At 33.2% G+C, this 17,516-nt stretch overlaps 1 protein-coding gene and 1 long non-coding RNA gene across 5 annotated transcripts; one reads left to right on the top strand and one right to left on the bottom strand.

The window, feature by feature from the left end:
- Nucleotides 1-3,346: 3,346 nt before the first annotated feature.
- Nucleotides 3,347-13,213, top strand: LOC111891028 (lysine-specific demethylase JMJ26). Of its 3 annotated transcripts, none has more exons than XM_023887115.2 (13): nucleotides 3,347-3,578; nucleotides 3,893-4,251; nucleotides 4,333-4,457; nucleotides 4,546-4,639; nucleotides 4,714-4,846; nucleotides 5,435-5,498; nucleotides 5,588-6,284; nucleotides 6,972-7,301; nucleotides 7,792-8,070; nucleotides 8,145-8,217; nucleotides 8,286-8,371; nucleotides 12,717-12,836; nucleotides 12,928-13,213. In XM_023887115.2, the coding sequence occupies exons 2-13, from the start codon at nucleotides 3,898-3,900 to the stop codon at nucleotides 13,006-13,008; spliced, it is 2,436 nt and encodes an 811-aa protein (XP_023742883.1). In that variant the 5' UTR covers nucleotides 3,347-3,578; nucleotides 3,893-3,897; the 3' UTR covers nucleotides 13,009-13,213. The 3 variants fall into 3 exon arrangements, with proteins under 3 accessions (XP_023742883.1, XP_042752335.1, XP_023742884.1); XM_042896401.1 differs by having other exon boundaries at nucleotides 3,898-4,251; XM_023887116.2 differs by lacking the exons at nucleotides 12,717-12,836; nucleotides 12,928-13,213 and adding an exon at nucleotides 10,700-11,443.
- Nucleotides 13,214-14,645: 1,432 nt separating this feature from the next.
- Nucleotides 14,646-15,785, bottom strand: LOC122194998 (uncharacterized). Of its 2 annotated transcripts, XR_006184907.2 has the most exons (3): nucleotides 15,644-15,785; nucleotides 15,226-15,545; nucleotides 14,646-15,118 (listed from the first exon to the last, which is right to left on the bottom strand). It is a non-coding gene; the product is annotated as an uncharacterized LOC122194998 (long non-coding RNA). The 2 variants fall into 2 exon arrangements; XR_006184906.2 differs by lacking the exon at nucleotides 14,646-15,118 and having other exon boundaries at nucleotides 15,122-15,545.
- Between the last annotated feature and the right edge of the window lie 1,731 nt (nucleotides 15,786-17,516).

Raw genomic sequence — 17,516 nt, forward strand, 5'->3', positions numbered from 1 at the left:
ATGTTTGGCTTGCAAATTTGTCAAAGGTATTAGAAAGTATATTGTGTAATATGACCAAGAAACCTTTTTATTGATTTTTTTTGTAATTTATTATTATTTTAATTAAAAAATATAGAACTTTCATTAATTAAACTCTATCCCACTCAAACATATGCAAGCTTGTTAGCATGGGTGTGAATGAATGCGTATGGGTGTGGGTACATGAGTGGGGTTGAGTGGGCATCAATGTTGGTGTTGACATGTACGTGTGTGTATGGTATACATGTATGGTTGTGCGTGTTAGGGTGGGTAGGGGTGGGGTGGATGGGAGTAGGAGTGGGTATGAGGGTAGGGTAGGGTGTGGGCGTAGGTATATGACTATCATGGTGAGGGTGTATGGATGAGTCTGTATGGATATGTATGAATATGTACGGATATGGTTGTGCGTGTTAGGGTGGGTAGCGGTGGGGTGTATGGTATACAGGTATGGTTGTGCGTGTTAGGGTGGGTAGGGGTGGGGTGGATGGGAGTAGGAGTGGGTATGAGGGTAGGGTAGGGTGTGGGCGTAGGTATATGACTATCATGGTGAGGGTGTATGGATGAGTCTGTATGGATATGTATGAATATGTACGGATATGGTGTGGACATGGTTGTAGGGGTGGGTGAGGTTGTTGTGAGCTTGTTGGCGTTGATGTGGGCGTGTACATGTCCATGTACTTGTGAGCGTGGGTGTCAATGTGGATGTGAGTGTAGATGTGGATGCAAGTGTGGACGTGTAGGGGTGGTTATGGGAGCAGAGTGGGTTGGGTTCCGTTTTGAATGTATTAAATATATGATTTATGTGAGTTATTTGATGATGTCGGAATTATGTGTTAAAGAACATACCTGATTGTTTATGATAACTTAGGTTAAAGAGTAAACCTAATGTTTGTTATAATGGTTATGGGGTAGTATCTCTTTATGAGTACGAACGAGATATATACGGAGAATAGAACTTTAAAATATGTCATTGATCCGTAAACATGGATTAGACATAGTTATTCATCCCTAGTTCGAGAGTATGGATTGGACTTAGTTATTTGTCATTAATCCGGAAGTATAGATTAAGACTTAGTCAGTTGTCATTAATCCGGGAGTATGGATTAAGACATAGTCAGTTGTCCTTAGTCCGGGAGTATGGACATGACATAGAATCTGTCATTAGTCAGGGAGTATGAATTTTGACATAGACCAATTGTCCCTTATCCGGGAGTATGGAATGGGTACAATCATGGACTCGAGAATATGGATTAGATCCGGGAGTAAGAGTTAAAATTTAAGGTCCAAGGGTATGGATATTCTCGCTGAGAGGATTGACGGGGTGGGGTAAGAGTTGGTTATATATATATATATATATATATATATATATATATATATATATATATATATATATATATATATATATATATATATATATATATAGAGAGAGAGAGAGAGAGAGAGAGAGATAGAGAAAATTTTATATTGTGTGAATTCTAAATTATATATATGTTATAACAGGGTATACGCGATCAGTGCCCAAACCCTATTTTCATGGTTTGAGCCCTATTTAGGCTCCTTAACTTCCCTAAACCAATTCCATTCTCAACCTCCACCTCTCCAGCACCCTCTCTTGAAACCCTAAGCCTAGATTGAGCCTTGTAAGCAAAAAGAAGGTGTATTTAAGTGCTTTGGAGTGTTCTTGGTGCACCTTGGAGTAGAAGGAACTTATTGAAGAAGCATTGGTTGCTTTGGAGCTTGTAGATCCAGACCTTGTTCACCTTGATCTTTCTTCTAGAGTGGATTCGCGAGAGCAAGCAGTGCAAAAGAGAGCATATTGCAGTCTTTCAAGGTTCTTCGATTCAGGTGAGTTTTCCTCACCGTACTTGTGGATCGAAGGCACCAATGTCGGCCTATTAGGTTATGTATCCTGGTGTATAAGATGTTTCTATCTTGTAGTAATCTGTTAGATCTGTATCCTGGTAATTAGGATGTTACTATGCGGTAGTGATATGTACATCTGCCTGTTATTTGTTTACCGGTTATATGTTTATCTATTGCATATGTCGACGTAGTGTGGTTGGGTTGAGACTACTGCTTTGTGCTGCTAGTTAAAAAATCCGATATTGTTTATATTGATATGTTGTTATGGTTTACTGGGTTGAGGCGGACCGGCTGGTACTAAAGGCCAAGATACCAATGACGGTCCGAATAGACTGACTGCCTGCAGTCCAGTAATGTTGAAGGCCCAAAGAGTGGCCCTGATATGCTTTAGGCCCTGTGCGGCGGTCCAGTCATACCGAAGGCTCTGAGAGTGGTCCATATAGTATGTAGGCAAGTGCGACGGTTCAGTAATGCTAAAGGCTCTCTATGCAAGTTGTTGTTTGTTATGTTACGTGGTGGTACTTTGGGGGAACTCACTAAGCTTCGTGCTTACAGTTGTTTATTATGATTTAAGGTACTTTAGATGATTGGAAAAAGTAAATGTGTGATTGTGTACATCTTGTTGTTTTATGTCAGTAGGTCTTGGGAAAACTCTAATTTTGAAATAATGTTTTTGAAACAATGACTCCTTTTGTAAACAATTTTGGTTGATGATTGATTTTGAAAATTTTAAATTTCTTTGATTTTTGAAGTATTATAATAAATGTGAAATCAAAGATGCATATTTCGAACAAAACATATGTATATTGAACAAAACGAGAACAAAAAATAGGAGAATATGATAATAATACAAATAAATACCTCCTTAACTGAAGGCTTCGAAAAATACACGAAAAATAAGAATTGAGAATTAGAAATACGAGATTGACAACTTAATTCGAACTCCAACTCATACAAAATCGTCAAATCTAGAATCATATATAGGAGAATAAGAAAAATCAGAATAGAAATTCGTTTTAAAACCAATTTTTTCATAAAAACAGAACTCCTCGATTTCTATAGAGTTCATGTTTCTAGGTGTCTAATAGTAATCAACAATCACAAATGCTGACTACATCTCTTGATTTGGGCCAACTGAAATATAAACTATTACTTACTGAATTAAATCGATTCCCTTTATAATATGTTGCCCCTGGGCTTTAGCCCATATCACCATCTCAATTCTCACCCATGTATTCGACCCGGCCTGGAAAGGACACCACACCACTAGTCACTCACCGCTATACCGCTATACCGCTATACCGGAGTGCCAGTACATGTACGTACATAAAATCCGAAAAACAAACGTGATCAACATATATCCCAAATCCACGTGTTTATGAATGAGTTAAATGATTGGATACACTCTTTGAATATATGAATATTTTGTAGGGTTAAATGTGGAAAAAAATAAAAAGGCAATAGAACACAGAAACATATCAACGCCCACCGCTTTTCATCCTCTGTTTCCAGCATTCCCACAACGCTCTCGCCCATAATTAAAGATTTGCATTACGGTTTCGTTTCTATCTCTGATTTGTGCCCAAATCTTCCCAACCAACGCATCGAATCGTATTCGATTTAAACGAACCCAGAATCATTGCCACCATTGATGATTCTTTTTCCTTATTTTTCGTGATTTTCGGAGCTAAAATTCGGTGAGCGTTCTTCGTTTTTATTGTGAAGTTTCATGTCTTTGCAATTAGGGTTTTTGTTTATGCTGATTATAGATACATGTGAGCTTGTTGATTTTATGAATCGGTGAATTTGACCTGAGTTTATTCCGAATTTAGTTCTTATTGTGGTATCTGCTGTGATCCATTCGTGCTCCTTCGGCTTCCAAAGTGTTGATGCAATTAACAATTCTTTCCACAAATTTAAGAAATCTGCATTTTAGAATGGACCATTTGACATTCTAATTCAAGTTTTTGAACTTTTAAGAACCGTTTCTCTTTATTGTATGTTTTGACAGTGAAGATGGAGGTGCTTATTCCTAACGAAACTCAGGTGAGTAAATATTCTACTAATGAAATCAATACGAAGCAAAAAGTCTGCAACTTTCTTCAATATGGAAGAAAGAGAAAGCTTCAACCCCTCATTGATCCTCAAAAGCGAAGTGACAAAGTTTCATCACCGAAGAGGACAAGAACTTCTATCAAGAAAGACACTCCATGGATCAAAACTAAAGCTTTTCATGGAAAGAACATCATGCCAAATTACGCCAGTGCCCCTGATATCTGTGATTCTGATGAGGATGATAGCGAGGAAGAAGATGATGATTATTATGAATACATTCCATCTTCATCGCGAAGGTCTAATAATACCATGAAGGTAGACATTTGCACTTCAATCCCGTCCATATATCCACGTGGCATTTTTTTTTTTCATTTTATTCACGAATGTGATTTCCAGCTGGATCATAAAAGTGGAAAGGAGCCTTTGAAGTGTCACCAATGTAAGAGAAATGATAGAATAAAGTTTATTCCTTGCACCAAGTGTGAAGAAAAACTATACTGTGTTCAGTGCATCAAGCAATGGTAAATCCCGAAATCACCCTTCCAAGAAATGATTAAAAAAAAAAAAAACGTTTCTTGATTAAAAAAAAATGTTTTCTTGAATATTTAGGTATCCTCAGTTGTCAGAAGAAGACGTTGTAGAGATATGCCCATTTTGTCGTGGAAACTGCAATTGCAACTTGTGCTTAAACTCGAAGATTAAGGTTTGTGAGATGTTCTACATATTGAAAAAAATTAAATTATCAAATCACTTACTATTGATATTAATGAAAAACAGATGCCAAAAATAGAATTTGATGATGATGTGAAGTTGCAGCATCTTCACTATCTAATCAACTCTCTCCTTCCGTTTATAAAACAAATTCGTGAAGAACAAATGGAGGAGATAGCCATTGAAGCAATTGCTCAAGGTTTGTTTAAAAGAAAATCACCCTCTTACCTTCTTTGGCATTTAATTTAGGGTTAAATGTAAGCATTAGCAACACACTTTCCTCTATTTTTGTATTATAGCATCATCCTATCATTTCTTTTTGTTGTAGCATTGTACTTTCAACTTTTTTTTTTATTAAAACATTATACAAATATCAACCGAATTTTAGCACTTGTAGTTTTAATTAATTTTTTTTTTTTCTTTTTTGGAGATTATACTTTTAAATTAGAATCACGATTTTTTCCACAAAAATGATGGTCATTTTCATGAAAAAAAAATCTAATTTTTTTAAAGAATTTTAGCGGGGACCACTGATAAAGTGTTTCCGCTAAATATTCAAAAGTTTGTCATTTTAGTAATTAGCCCTTTAAAAATATCTATCGGTTTTAGCAGTGAAATTGCTTTTGTATTTGGATGACATTGCTATAATTAGTAACAATGTAACATGAAGAAACAAAAGCATAATACTATAATGAAAAAATTACAAAAATAGTCCCTATGGTTTACCAAATGTCACAAACTCAGTCCCTGCTAATTTTTTTTGATGAATAACTTTCTCTCCGTGTAGGGGTACCACAATCTTCAATACGAATCCAGCAAACAAACTGTTTCAATGATGAACGCATCTATTGGTAATTTTCTCATAAATAACATTTCATATATCCATAATCACCTTATTATCTTTTTCCTATTGGCCCTTTTTTTTTTTTTATTGGAACAGTGATCATTGCGCAACATCAATCGTTAATCTTCACAGAAGTTGTTCAAACTGTTCATATGAACTTTGCCTTACATGCTGCCATGAAATACGCAACAACAATCTTCTTGATGAAAAAGTAACTTTTGGGTATTTACATAGAGGTTCTGATTACATCCATGGTGGCTACCCATTACCCAACACTTGTCATGAATATACTTCAACTGAAGAATCAAGTTCTATCACAAAATGGGTAGCTGAAGATAATGGAAACATATTTTGTGCTCCAAAAGAAAATGGCGGATGTGGTGATTCTTTATTGGAGCTCAAACGGATCTTACAAGAAAACTGGATTGAAAATTTGGAGAAAAGAGCGGAATATATATTGAATAATTTCAAAGTTGATCAACCAAATGTTGGATTATTGGAAAATGGTGGTGATAGTTATATGTACTTTAGGGCAGGTAATAGGGAAGGATCGGATGGGAATTACCTATATTGCCCTTCATCGAAAGATGTGAAGAAGAGGGAGGAGATTGTCCGCTTTCGTGACCACTTTGCTAAAGGTGAACCTTTGATTGTGAGGGAGGTTTTAGAGGAGACAAGTGGTTTAAGCTGGGACCCAATGGTGATGTGGCGTGCATTGGGTGAACATGTGGATGAAAATGTCCGTTTAAAGACGTCGGAGGTGAAGACTATTGATTGCTTGGCTGGTTGTGAGGTAATTTTGGCTTTTGTAACTAAAATATTCTTTCTTGTGGTTATAACTTATATGGGCTAATCATGAAAATGACCAAAAATGAGAGGGTCATATCACAAAATGCGGATCTTTTGAACATTTATTACAAAATGACCACATATTTTGCACAATTCCTTTTTGTTTTCCGCAAAAAAGGCCATCATTTTTTTTCATGAAATAACATCGTTTTCGTGAAAAAAGTATAAAAACCCTGTGAATTTTCTAATGATTTTTGTAATGGGGAACAATGATAAAGCAATATCACGGAATAGGTGGTTATTTGCGATAAATGTTCGAAAGGTGGTAATTTTGTGATAAGAACTTCCCATTTTTGGTGATTTTAGTGATTAGCCCTTATTATGATTATAGTTTAGGGGCCAAATCGATAAAAAAAAAATAATAGTTCAGTGGCTAAATCAAGAAAAAGTAATAGTTCAGTGGCTAAATCGATAAAATGAAGAAATTGTGTGTGCTATCATGTATGTTGTCTTGATATCAAATACAGGGTAACAAAATCAACGATGTTTCTAAAAGGTGAAATTGTGTGTGCTTTCGTGTATTTTAACATCACATTTTGATTTTTTTTTTTAAATATTTCACATAACGATTAACAATGAAAGTGCATCACCTTTAAAAGCTCTGTTTTTTTTTCTTCCAAATAATATGCAGGTTGAAATTAGTACGAAGAAATTTTTCAAAGGTTACACAGAAGGAAGACAATATTTAAATTCATGGCCAGAGATGCTGAAGCTAAAGGATTGGCCTCCATCTGATAAATTTGAGGACCTTTTGCCACGTCATTGTGATGAGTTCATAAGTGCATTGCCTTTTCGAGACTACACTGATCCAAAAACGGGTTTTCTAAATCTTGCTGTGAAGTTGCCACCTGATGTTTTAAAACCAGATTTGGGCCCCAAAACATATATTGCTTATGGAATGGCCCAAGAACTTGGAAGAGGGGATTCTGTCACCAAGCTTCATTGTGATATGTCGGATGCGGTATTATTATATCATCCTACTTTCATTTCTTTCTTTTAGTGCTATAACTCGGTAGATTTTTTCAAAATATAATTGACTATGTAAGAACAAATTCGATGTATAATGGTCTAATTTGATAGATTTTTCAAAGCGTATCGACTTAATAAGAAAAAAAAAAGATCAAAAGTACAAGGTTGTAACAGAAAGAAAAGAAAGTAGGACTATAATGCACAAATAGATGAAAGTATGGTGTTCTTTCTTGCATTTGTTCATGTCTTTATGTCACCCCATAGTACTTTAAAAAATACACGTTATATTTACCATCCAAATAAATAACGATTTTTATGGGTAGAGTTTTCAAAATAGAATGGTCTAATAATAATAAAATTGGAAGTAGAATGATATAATGGGATAGATTTTTCAGAATACAGTATTGTGATAGAAAGAAATATAAGTAGGATGCTTTAATACACAAAATTAATGAAAGTACATTTCTATTTTCTGCATTCAGGTGAATATATTGACACACGCCACGAAAGTATCGATTAGTGATGAACAACAATTAGCAATTCAAAAATTAAAAAGAAGACACAAAATTCAAGATGAAAGAGAGAAGAACAAAAATATTGTTCAATGTGAATTATATGATTGTCATCCACAAGAGGATTGGGGAGACAAAGGTGGTGCTCTTTGGGACATATTTAGAAGGGAAGATGTGAAGATTTTAGAAGAGTATTTATTGAAACACTCGAAAGAATTTAGACACACATATTGTTGTCCTGTTAATAAGGTATTTTTTAATTTCTTGACCTTCTGTAATTTGTGGTTATGGGGTAATTAGTTAATAATTAATGGTTTATGTAGGTTTATCATCCTATTCATGATCAAGCTTTTTACTTGACCTTGGAGCATAAAAGGAAGCTAAAAGAGGAATATGGTTAGTATTTACGAAATTACCCTTAATCATTTAATAGGACTTTAATTCATATAAAATTATATGTTTAGGTGTAGAACCATGGAGTTTTGAACAACGGGTGGGAGAGGCAGTTTTTATTCCTGCTGGATGTCCACACCAAGTCCGAAATCTCAAAGTAAGTTCCTTTTTCCTTTTGTATTATTTTTTTTCCATTTTCTTGTTTTCCCCTTTTTATTTTATTTGCTCCTTCTTGATCGCTCATTAGCACATGCCTAATTGTAGTTCATGCATAGGTTAAACATATTTCAGTTTTAAGGAGTACGAAATTAAAAAAATTTAATGGTTAAACACATTAATATCCATTCTAGTTATGGAAATTTGGAAACAAGGAATATGGTGTAAATAATATGCTAAATGGTTGGCCAATAGACATCCATTGCTACTTAAAAACAATAAATAATATAAAAAATAGGCTTTATTTGTGCCATTCGTTTAAGTCTTGTAACTTCTCATAAGCATGGGAAATTTGAGTTTCTATGCCAAAAAAAACCCTATGTCCAATAATGCCATCCTCTAAAAATGTGTGTTTTTAGTTTTCTTCCAAAAATTCCCCTCATTTGTGTTTTCTCTGACTGGTTCAATTTTCTTTCACACTCCTATCGAATCACATCTTGATGTCCTTTTACTTTTACACCTTTCTTTCTCTTTCAAACTTCCAAGATTAATGCTTCCATTGCAACACTCGTTTCTAATGTATTGCAATGATGCAATAATAAGAGGGGAGGTTTAGTGGCATAACAAGGAAACAAACTTTATAATGTATGCAATAATGCGTTAAGTTCCTATTTTTGTGATGAATGGATTATATCTAGTTGAAGGTTCCATACCCGTAAGGGGAAAAAACTTGTTAGAATTTTAGCAACCTTGTAGCGGGTGCACATTGCAAGTTTCACAAATTGGTCCGAACATTGAAACCGCTTGACCAAAACTAGAATGAAGCTGAAAAAAAAAAATCAAAACGAGGGTATTCTTTTGTTCTTGATTCTCAGTTCTTGGAAAAATAAAATATTTTGGTCATAACTAGCCAAAAAGTGCACCTAATTGCTTTCTTTCCTTTCATTAATATTTCCCAAATGGAATATGTAACGCTTTAAGAATATAATTATAATTTTATACTGAGCATAGAAGTTTGGAGCGAGTGTGTTCGGTTGGATTGAATATTGGATAGAATAGAATGAGCTATATAATCGCAATGGGGGAAAGCATTCAATTCGGTGACATGTTGGTTGAAATGGAAAACATGAAATGAATTTGTTTATATTATACATTGAATCAATATATATTATAAACCTACTTTATAAATTATTTATTTATAATTAATAATTTTTTATTTACAAGATAAAAATATTAAACCTAATAAAAGCTCTTGAAAAACCAATATATATATATATATATATATATATATATATATATATATATATATATATATATATATATATATATATATATATATATATATTTTTTTTTTTCTTGTTCTAATTCTAATAAAAATAATATATATTTTTCTTGTTCTATTTCTAAAATTCCAATTGTAATTTGAATAAAGTCATCAAAGGTCTTTTTGCGGATGTCTAAATGATGGATTCTTTTTCAAATCTTTTAAACTCCATTCTTTTGTCTTATTAGAATTTAGGCACGATGCGATCACCCCTTATATCTAAATGTAGTTTAAACAAAGTTTTTTCGGCAATAAAATACGTCGTGACGTATCTAAATGTAGTTTAAACAAAGTTTTTTCGGCAATAAAAGACGTCGTGATGTTCATAGTAGATGTGTAAAAAAACAGTTAGTAATTTGGCATGGACCAGGTTTTTGGTTTGATCAATGTAGCTTAAATTCGGGTCTGGTCAAGCCTAGACATGAACCTATATAACCCAGGATGTTGAAACCCATAAGTAACTAGAGATGTACAAAAAATTCGATTTGGAAATCGAAACTGGTTTGATGGAATACGCTCCGGTTTAGTGTTTTAGTGCCGAGCTGAGAATTTATACCGGTTGAGGGTTATAGTCGTTAAACTGATATGGAACCGGCTTTGAATATGATTTGGGGGATAGAGATTTTTTTTTTGTGCCAAACAGTCATATAGCCGGGGGCGTACACGACATGGGATCTCCTACGAGGTGTGAAACATTTTCTTTTATGTAGTTGAACATTTTTTTAAAGTAGTGACATAATAGTAGAAAAAAAAATTCAAAACTTTTTGCACTACGTACATAAAAAAGGTGTTGTCGGTGCCACTACCAACACCCACATAGAATCACCCCTGCATATAATCATTTTATAGTTGTTTTTTTTCTTCCAAAAATGACCCTTTTACACCTCATTTTCTAGTATAAATAGGTATTGGATGTTAGCTTTCTTACACCACTCAAAAACGCTCTCTAATATCTCAAAACACAATCTTTCTCATTGCTCACTTGCTTTATTAACTTCTTGCTAGCAATGGCATACGAATGTGGTCAATCACAATCTTCCGTTGGTGTTGGAGTTTCGACAAACAATCTGACGGTTGTCAAAGTTTTAGCTACAAAAAGAAGGTTGTCGATTTGGCAACAATATGGCTTATGTGAAATGTTGAGCATTTCGAAGAAATGTGGCCTCTTCTTAAAGGAAGGTGAAAATACGACATTTTAAAACCATGTAAATTGTATTGTTAGTCGATGAAATTTCGCCTAGAATGGGAAGATGGAAAAGTTCATGATTGAAGAAAGTTTACCTTTTTACCATACTCGATTTGTCGAGGGCTCAAGGAGAATGCTCTCCTATGATGAGCGACGAGGCATGCATGATGTGCTCCTATGTGAATGTGAGGTCACCATGTACATCCTTCAAGAACGAAGGTTCTAAAAGCAGTTGCATGACGTCCCACGATTGATTGACAATTATGGTGTCCCTTTCATGGGCTAATTATGGATAGGTCTGCCCACCATAATTAAGGTTTCTAATACTTGCCTATAAATATGCACATATAAGAACATACCTCCTTCATTATGCTTTGCGTATATACATGTGTGTGAGTACATAGATTCAAGAACAACAATCATTGTAAGGTTGAGAGCATATCCTTTTGAGGAGTTTGTAAGCAATCAATATCCTTTTGTTTTTAGAGCTCAAGTGAGGTGAAACATTTGTAAGTAATTGTAATTGTTTTTGGAAGTTAATAAAATCATTTCTTTCTTTTGTTCGCCTGTGGACGTAGTCGGATTCACTGAACCACATTAAATACTATGCTACGATTTTACAGTTTTCCGTTTCAAGTTTTTCATAAGTTTTATTTCGTGTGTTTTACCGAAGTTCGTTTATCATCTATCTCAAGTTTTTTTAACTTATTTTGTTGAAATAGGTGTGAGACCCGTATATTACATAGGTTGATTAAAAAAAGACTAAATATCAAAAGGGTAAACATTACATATTTTTTAAAGTAAATTTTTCGAAAGAGAAATTAAATTGTCTCCTATTATTTGTTCCTACAAATCATCCTACCAAATTAAATGGTGATATGTGTAATATTTAATGCTCATTTAATGATATTCTAGTATATTAATGTGACACATGTCATCATTTAAATGCGTAGAAGGATTAGTAGGAACAAAAAGTAGGAGGATATTTAATTTCTCTTTTCAAAATCCTCTCTAATAAATGAATGTTTTTCTGCCATTTGTCACATTCTTATTTAGTTTGCTAAATGTCATTTTATGGTTATTTTGAATTGATTTTTCCACATGTCATTTTATAACTTTTTCTATTTTTTTTTTTAAATTCCATATAATATTTTAATGTAATAATTGCAATAAATATAGTAATAAATGATTATCAATGTCATTAATGAACTTACCTTTTAATTTCAAAATTCTCAAAATTTAAGCTCATTAGTTTATTTATTTAAATTATTTGTTTACATTTAAAAGATAAAAAACATTTCTATTATAATAATTCATTATTTTTCTTATTTTCTTATAAATTCAAAGTTCTCAAATATTTAGACCTTTATATATATATATATATATATATATATATATATATATATATATATATATATATATATATATATATATATATATATATATATATATATAATACACGAGTCTCACAACTAGTAAGGAACATAATCATTGCAATTTACTATCACATTTATTATTATATTTAATACTTTACATATATAAGTATAAGTTTTATGTGACTTATTAGTTTCAAAAATTGAAAAAACCAGAAATTGACGTGTGAATATTATTTATTTCAAAGATATCACAAAATGACAAGTGTCAAAAATAATAAAAGATTGACATACGGCAAAATGAATATTTATTTATTAGAGTAGATTTCCCTACCGTTATTGAAATCAACTATGAAATAATAATTTTTACACTAAATTGATATAAAATTGCTACTATTTTGAACAATATGATAAGATAAACATTTATTTAAATCACATTAGCTTTACATTTATGTTCTTGCAGTCGTGTACAAAAGTTGCAGTTGACTTTGTTTCTCCAGAAAACATACAAGAATGCATCCGATTAACGCACGAGTTCCGTAAGCTTCCAAGAGGTCACAAGGCCAAAGAAGACAAACTAGAGGTGAGACATAATTTTTAACCCATTACAACACTAACTTTTTTATCATACTTTCTAGTAAATTGAACAAGATTGTATCTTTTCTGTGAAGCAGATAAAGAAAATGATCGTGCATGCTATGCAGCAAGCTCTTACTGATTTTGAGGAATTGATGCATACACACCAGACAAACTAACATGTAGTGTTTTAGAATGCGTTGGAACATGATTATATACTTCAATGTTCATGGAGCCATTTGTGTTTTGCTATAACAAATATAGAGTATTGGGGTATTAGAATTTAGATTTACTCTTTTGTTATGTGTCACACTTTGATGAACAGTCTTACTAATTTGATTATTCTGGCCATGAGAAATAACTCGTTGCATGCTTTTCTTTGTATGTATGTTTTTGATCTTTTGATTATTTTGATCATAAGAAATAAGAAAATTTAGAATAAATGTACCAAACATGGCAAATGGGCTTGTGCACATCTAAACATCCATCTATCAAAATCTTTGATATTAATGACAAGTTTAAAAATTGATTTATATACTATCGTAATTAGTCCAAGGCCAAGCTGATTTTATCGATACGATGTTTTGTTTGAAGAGTAAGAATGAGTTTTGAGTCTCAATCCGTATTAAATATATCAAACATTTGGGTTATACTGAATGCTTTGAATCTTTGGATTTATAGGCCAATTAAGGTTTGATAGTGAATTGAAGGTGACAAAAACTCTCAATTTTTTTTCACGGAGTCATTAATTGGAAAAGAAGACAAGTTGCTATTCGTGAGATCGATGGATAGTAGGCTATTGATCTTAAATGCATAAAAAATGAGTTCTTTATTATTTTGCTGAAAAAAATGTGATATATATATATGGGTTCGTCCATCACAACATTCTAAATTATTTAAAAGATATAAACTATATTATATTTATTTTATTAAAGATATGTTCACAAGATTGGAAACTAATAAACAATGTGGGATTACGGGAACGAGAAATGTCAGCTCTTGATGGGTACCCTTTTGCATTCTTTAAAAGTATTTGACATTCTTGAAGAGGATGTTGTAAAAATGGTAAAGGGTGTAATTTGTTGTTTTGTTTTCTCTCCTTCCTAAAATTCAAGATCCTAAGTATATAAAAGATTATAAGCCAACCACCCTTATACGATGCCAATATATAATTATTTGTAGACTTTTGGCTAATTGGCTATTTGTTGTGATTGAATAAGCGGTTAGTAGTGAGCAATCGTTTGATGGTGTTCAATCACATATTGTTTCTGCTTATCAAATCTACTAGTTTGATTTTTTGAGCTATATAGGATATTTGCTAATTAGTTTAGTTTATGTGTTTGCAATTTAAATATATGTAGCTTGGTCAAAGCTAATATGGTAGTCACTCTAAATTGCAATATAAATGCTAACTAGTTGAAGTTATTCTATTAAAAGGAACATTCTTAGGGGTCGTTTGATAGTTACTAACTGAGTTAGAGCTGACTGGGTTAGAAGCTGATTGAGTTAGAAGTTCTGACTAGGTTACCTTCTGACTGAAATTTGTTGTTTGATTTTATATCTGACTGACTATACAAAATGACTATATTACCCTCAAAACAACTTTTGTTATAATGATTCTTTTATGATTCACTATTTAATTTACAAATGGTCTTGCAATATACATCATCAACTTCCATTTTACAACATTTTCCCCCATTTTGCATAACGCATTGAGTAGTGTTTCACATTTTACATAAAAAGCAATAAACATTGTATAATTATAATTACAAACTATGAAGACATAATGCTATTGTTTTTTGTCAAATGTGCAACACTTAAAATTACCGTGATGTTTTGTATTTAATAATCAAACAAACCATTTTATATGTACCTATTTCTTAGCTATACCACTATCACCATGCCTTTATAGTTTTTACGAATGTAATGCTCTATTATTTTAATACTTCTTTTGTTATACTTTCCTCCAAAAACATATCAACCATGTCTAGTCTACTTTTAAATTTAATTAAACTTTATTTTTTTAAAACCAAAACTGCTGCATTAACACCTTTTGTTGGGTGGATTTAAAAACCAAAAAGATAACACGACAACTGAATTTATCCATAACAAGGAGTTCTCTATGATGACGATGTTGGAGTAATCTGAAAATAATAATGGTAGTTTAGTCTTTTTTTTGCTTTCTCAGTTAAGAAGATGCAATAATCCCCATCTCCTCTAATGATGTTTCTATCTTTTTTGTCTTTCTCCCAATCTGATTACAAGCAGAAGGGTTACAGCAGAATGAATCTGTAAGCATAAATGCATGTAATGTGTCATTGAAGTGAAAATATAAATCATAATCAGAAGATTCATGGTATATCAACAATTTAAAACATATATCAAACATAAAGTACCCCTTCTAGAGCTCCTTCATCCCCCAAAACACCTTTACAAAATCAAACCCGTCCCCAACAATCCTATTTCATCAGCATCATCACCAAACCCCATTTCAATTCTTCAAGAAGAATCACATATTTTTTTTCTCAATTATTCAGAAATATGCCTCCTTTTTCACAATCAGGCCCTCTCTTCTCCAATCTCTTCACTTCTTACGATCAAATCCCCACAGAGACCCTGATCTTTTCTCAATCCTTCTTTCTGTTTTACGAACTGGTAATTTCTCAATCCAAGATATCATCTCTGGAGCAGAGTTTTACGGGAGTGATCGTCAGAACTGGCCATTGAATCATAAAAAATCGATTTTAACACAACTTAAAAATCGATTTCAATACAACTTAAAAAATCAATTCTGTAGAGATGAGAATCGTAAACCTGTAAATTAGGTCAAACCAGAATAAACAATTGTTGAAAGAGGATCGATGTGGAAGGCCAGAAGGAATGGGGTGTGAGGTTGAAGGAAGAAAGCGTTCGCAAGTGAGAAGGGCAATAAAAGGAAAGAAGGGTTATGTCTCGGTCAGCCATTATTTTTTCACGGACTCGGTAAGCCATCGATCAGCCATCCACTGACCGAGTAAGAGCAAATATTTTTTTATCAAACAGGCCGACTCGGACCGAGTCAGATAAAAGCTCTGACTGGACCAGTCAGAGGGAAATCAAACAACCCCTTAGTTTAAATCCATAAAAAAGACAAAAATCCCTAACCCGTTTAACCTGAAACCATTTAACCCAAACCCGAAAAAAAAATCATATTATATATTACGCAATAAAAAGTTGTGCTACCTTGAACTTCTGTTCTGGATGGATCTGCCACTAGTGAAACGATCGAAAATGAGAAGGCCCATAATCCAAAATTTGCTCAAAAAGCAAAATGTCGTTGTGATCAGGAATACGCTTAGATAAAATCAACACATAAAGATTTGGAAAAAAGTCATACGAACTTTTTAGCATAAGAAAATGATCTAATTTGCTCATGTTGGTACCCCATTTGTTAGACGAAGTAAATGAAGGACTACCAAAAGGAACATCTACTAACACCGAATCGAAAATAAATTGATTAAATACCCAAGCCTTTAAATCATTAACTATATAACCAAATATCTCCGAAACAACTCTGGCAACAGTGAAATCACCCATTAGAATAATTTGCAATCAATCTTAACGAAAAGTCGCATAAAACCTTCTGGTATACCAACGACGAAGAGGCTCGTGGTCTACGTGGCCACGGGCGTTGTTCGTGCACAGACTGCACACCACCCCGGCCTACCGTGTCCGGGCGTTTTCGTGGTGGGGAAGACGAACGACAACGCCCAATCATGGATTCTTCTTCTCTCAGCTCTTCTTCTTCTCCCTCTGTCTCTCTCTCCGTTCTTCTGTTCGTGGTCGTGGAGGGTACTCCATGGCTTTGTGGTGGGTGGTGGTGATCGATCTGGAAGCTCTCCACGACCGTTGTTGTGGAGAGTATAGCAGATGGCCTAAGAGACTGCCAAACAACTCTTTTCCACTCCAATTCTTGAGGAATCACCTTTTGTTCGGTAAGAGAAAGTTGAAAATAGTTGATCTTTTGATAAAACTATGACTCAATTATTCTTTTGACTTCATAAAGTGTTTTTTGTAGTTGCTTTTAGTCTAGCTTCTTGATATTTAGTTATTTATTTATTTATTTTAATTTTAATAAAGATCTCCTTTTCTGTTTAAAAAAGTGAAATCGAAAGGGATAGACGTGGACTCCATTTGTTGTCCGATTTGGGATGACCAAAATGAGATGATCGACAATCTTTTGATTTCTTGCCACACGACTTTTTCTATTTGGGTCAAATTAGTAGATAGTGGTAGATTGATAAACCATAATTTACTTTTGTTAAAAGATGGTCATTTGTTGAAAGTTAAACGAAACACAAGAAGAAAGGCATATACAGTTTAATTATGAAAAAACATCATAAATGGTCTCTGTGGTTTCCTCAAATCTGAAGTTTAGTCCTCGTGGTTTAAAAACATCATAGATGGTCCCTATGCTTTCAAAACTTTTGATGATTGGTCCTTATTGCTAACTCCGTTAACTTTTATCCATTAACTGAAGGGCATTTTCGTCATTTCACTTCCACATGGACTATTTATGAGGTTTTCCTTATTTTCTTTTTTGAAAAAAATAAAATTTAATATGAAAAGGTTCCCACCCCTCTTTTTTTTTTTTTTTTTTTCTCTCTCTCTCTCTCTCTCTCAAAATATGAAATCACTCATATCTCTC

Source organism: Lactuca sativa, chromosome 7 (assembly GCF_002870075.4).
Source record: "Lactuca sativa cultivar Salinas chromosome 7, Lsat_Salinas_v11, whole genome shotgun sequence".
Taxonomy (NCBI): Eukaryota; Viridiplantae; Streptophyta; class Magnoliopsida; order Asterales; family Asteraceae; genus Lactuca; species Lactuca sativa.

Coding starts and splice junctions, on each gene's coding strand:
- LOC111891028 (XM_023887115.2), top strand. CDS start 3,898: ATGGAGGTGCTTATTCCTAACGAAACTCAGGTGAGTAAATATTCTACT. Junction 5,499..5,587: donor AATGATGAACGCATCTATTG/GTAATTTTCTCA, acceptor TTATTGGAACAG/TGATCATTGCGCAACATCAA. Junction 8,071..8,144: donor ATTGTTGTCCTGTTAATAAG/GTATTTTTTAAT, acceptor TGGTTTATGTAG/GTTTATCATCCTATTCATGA.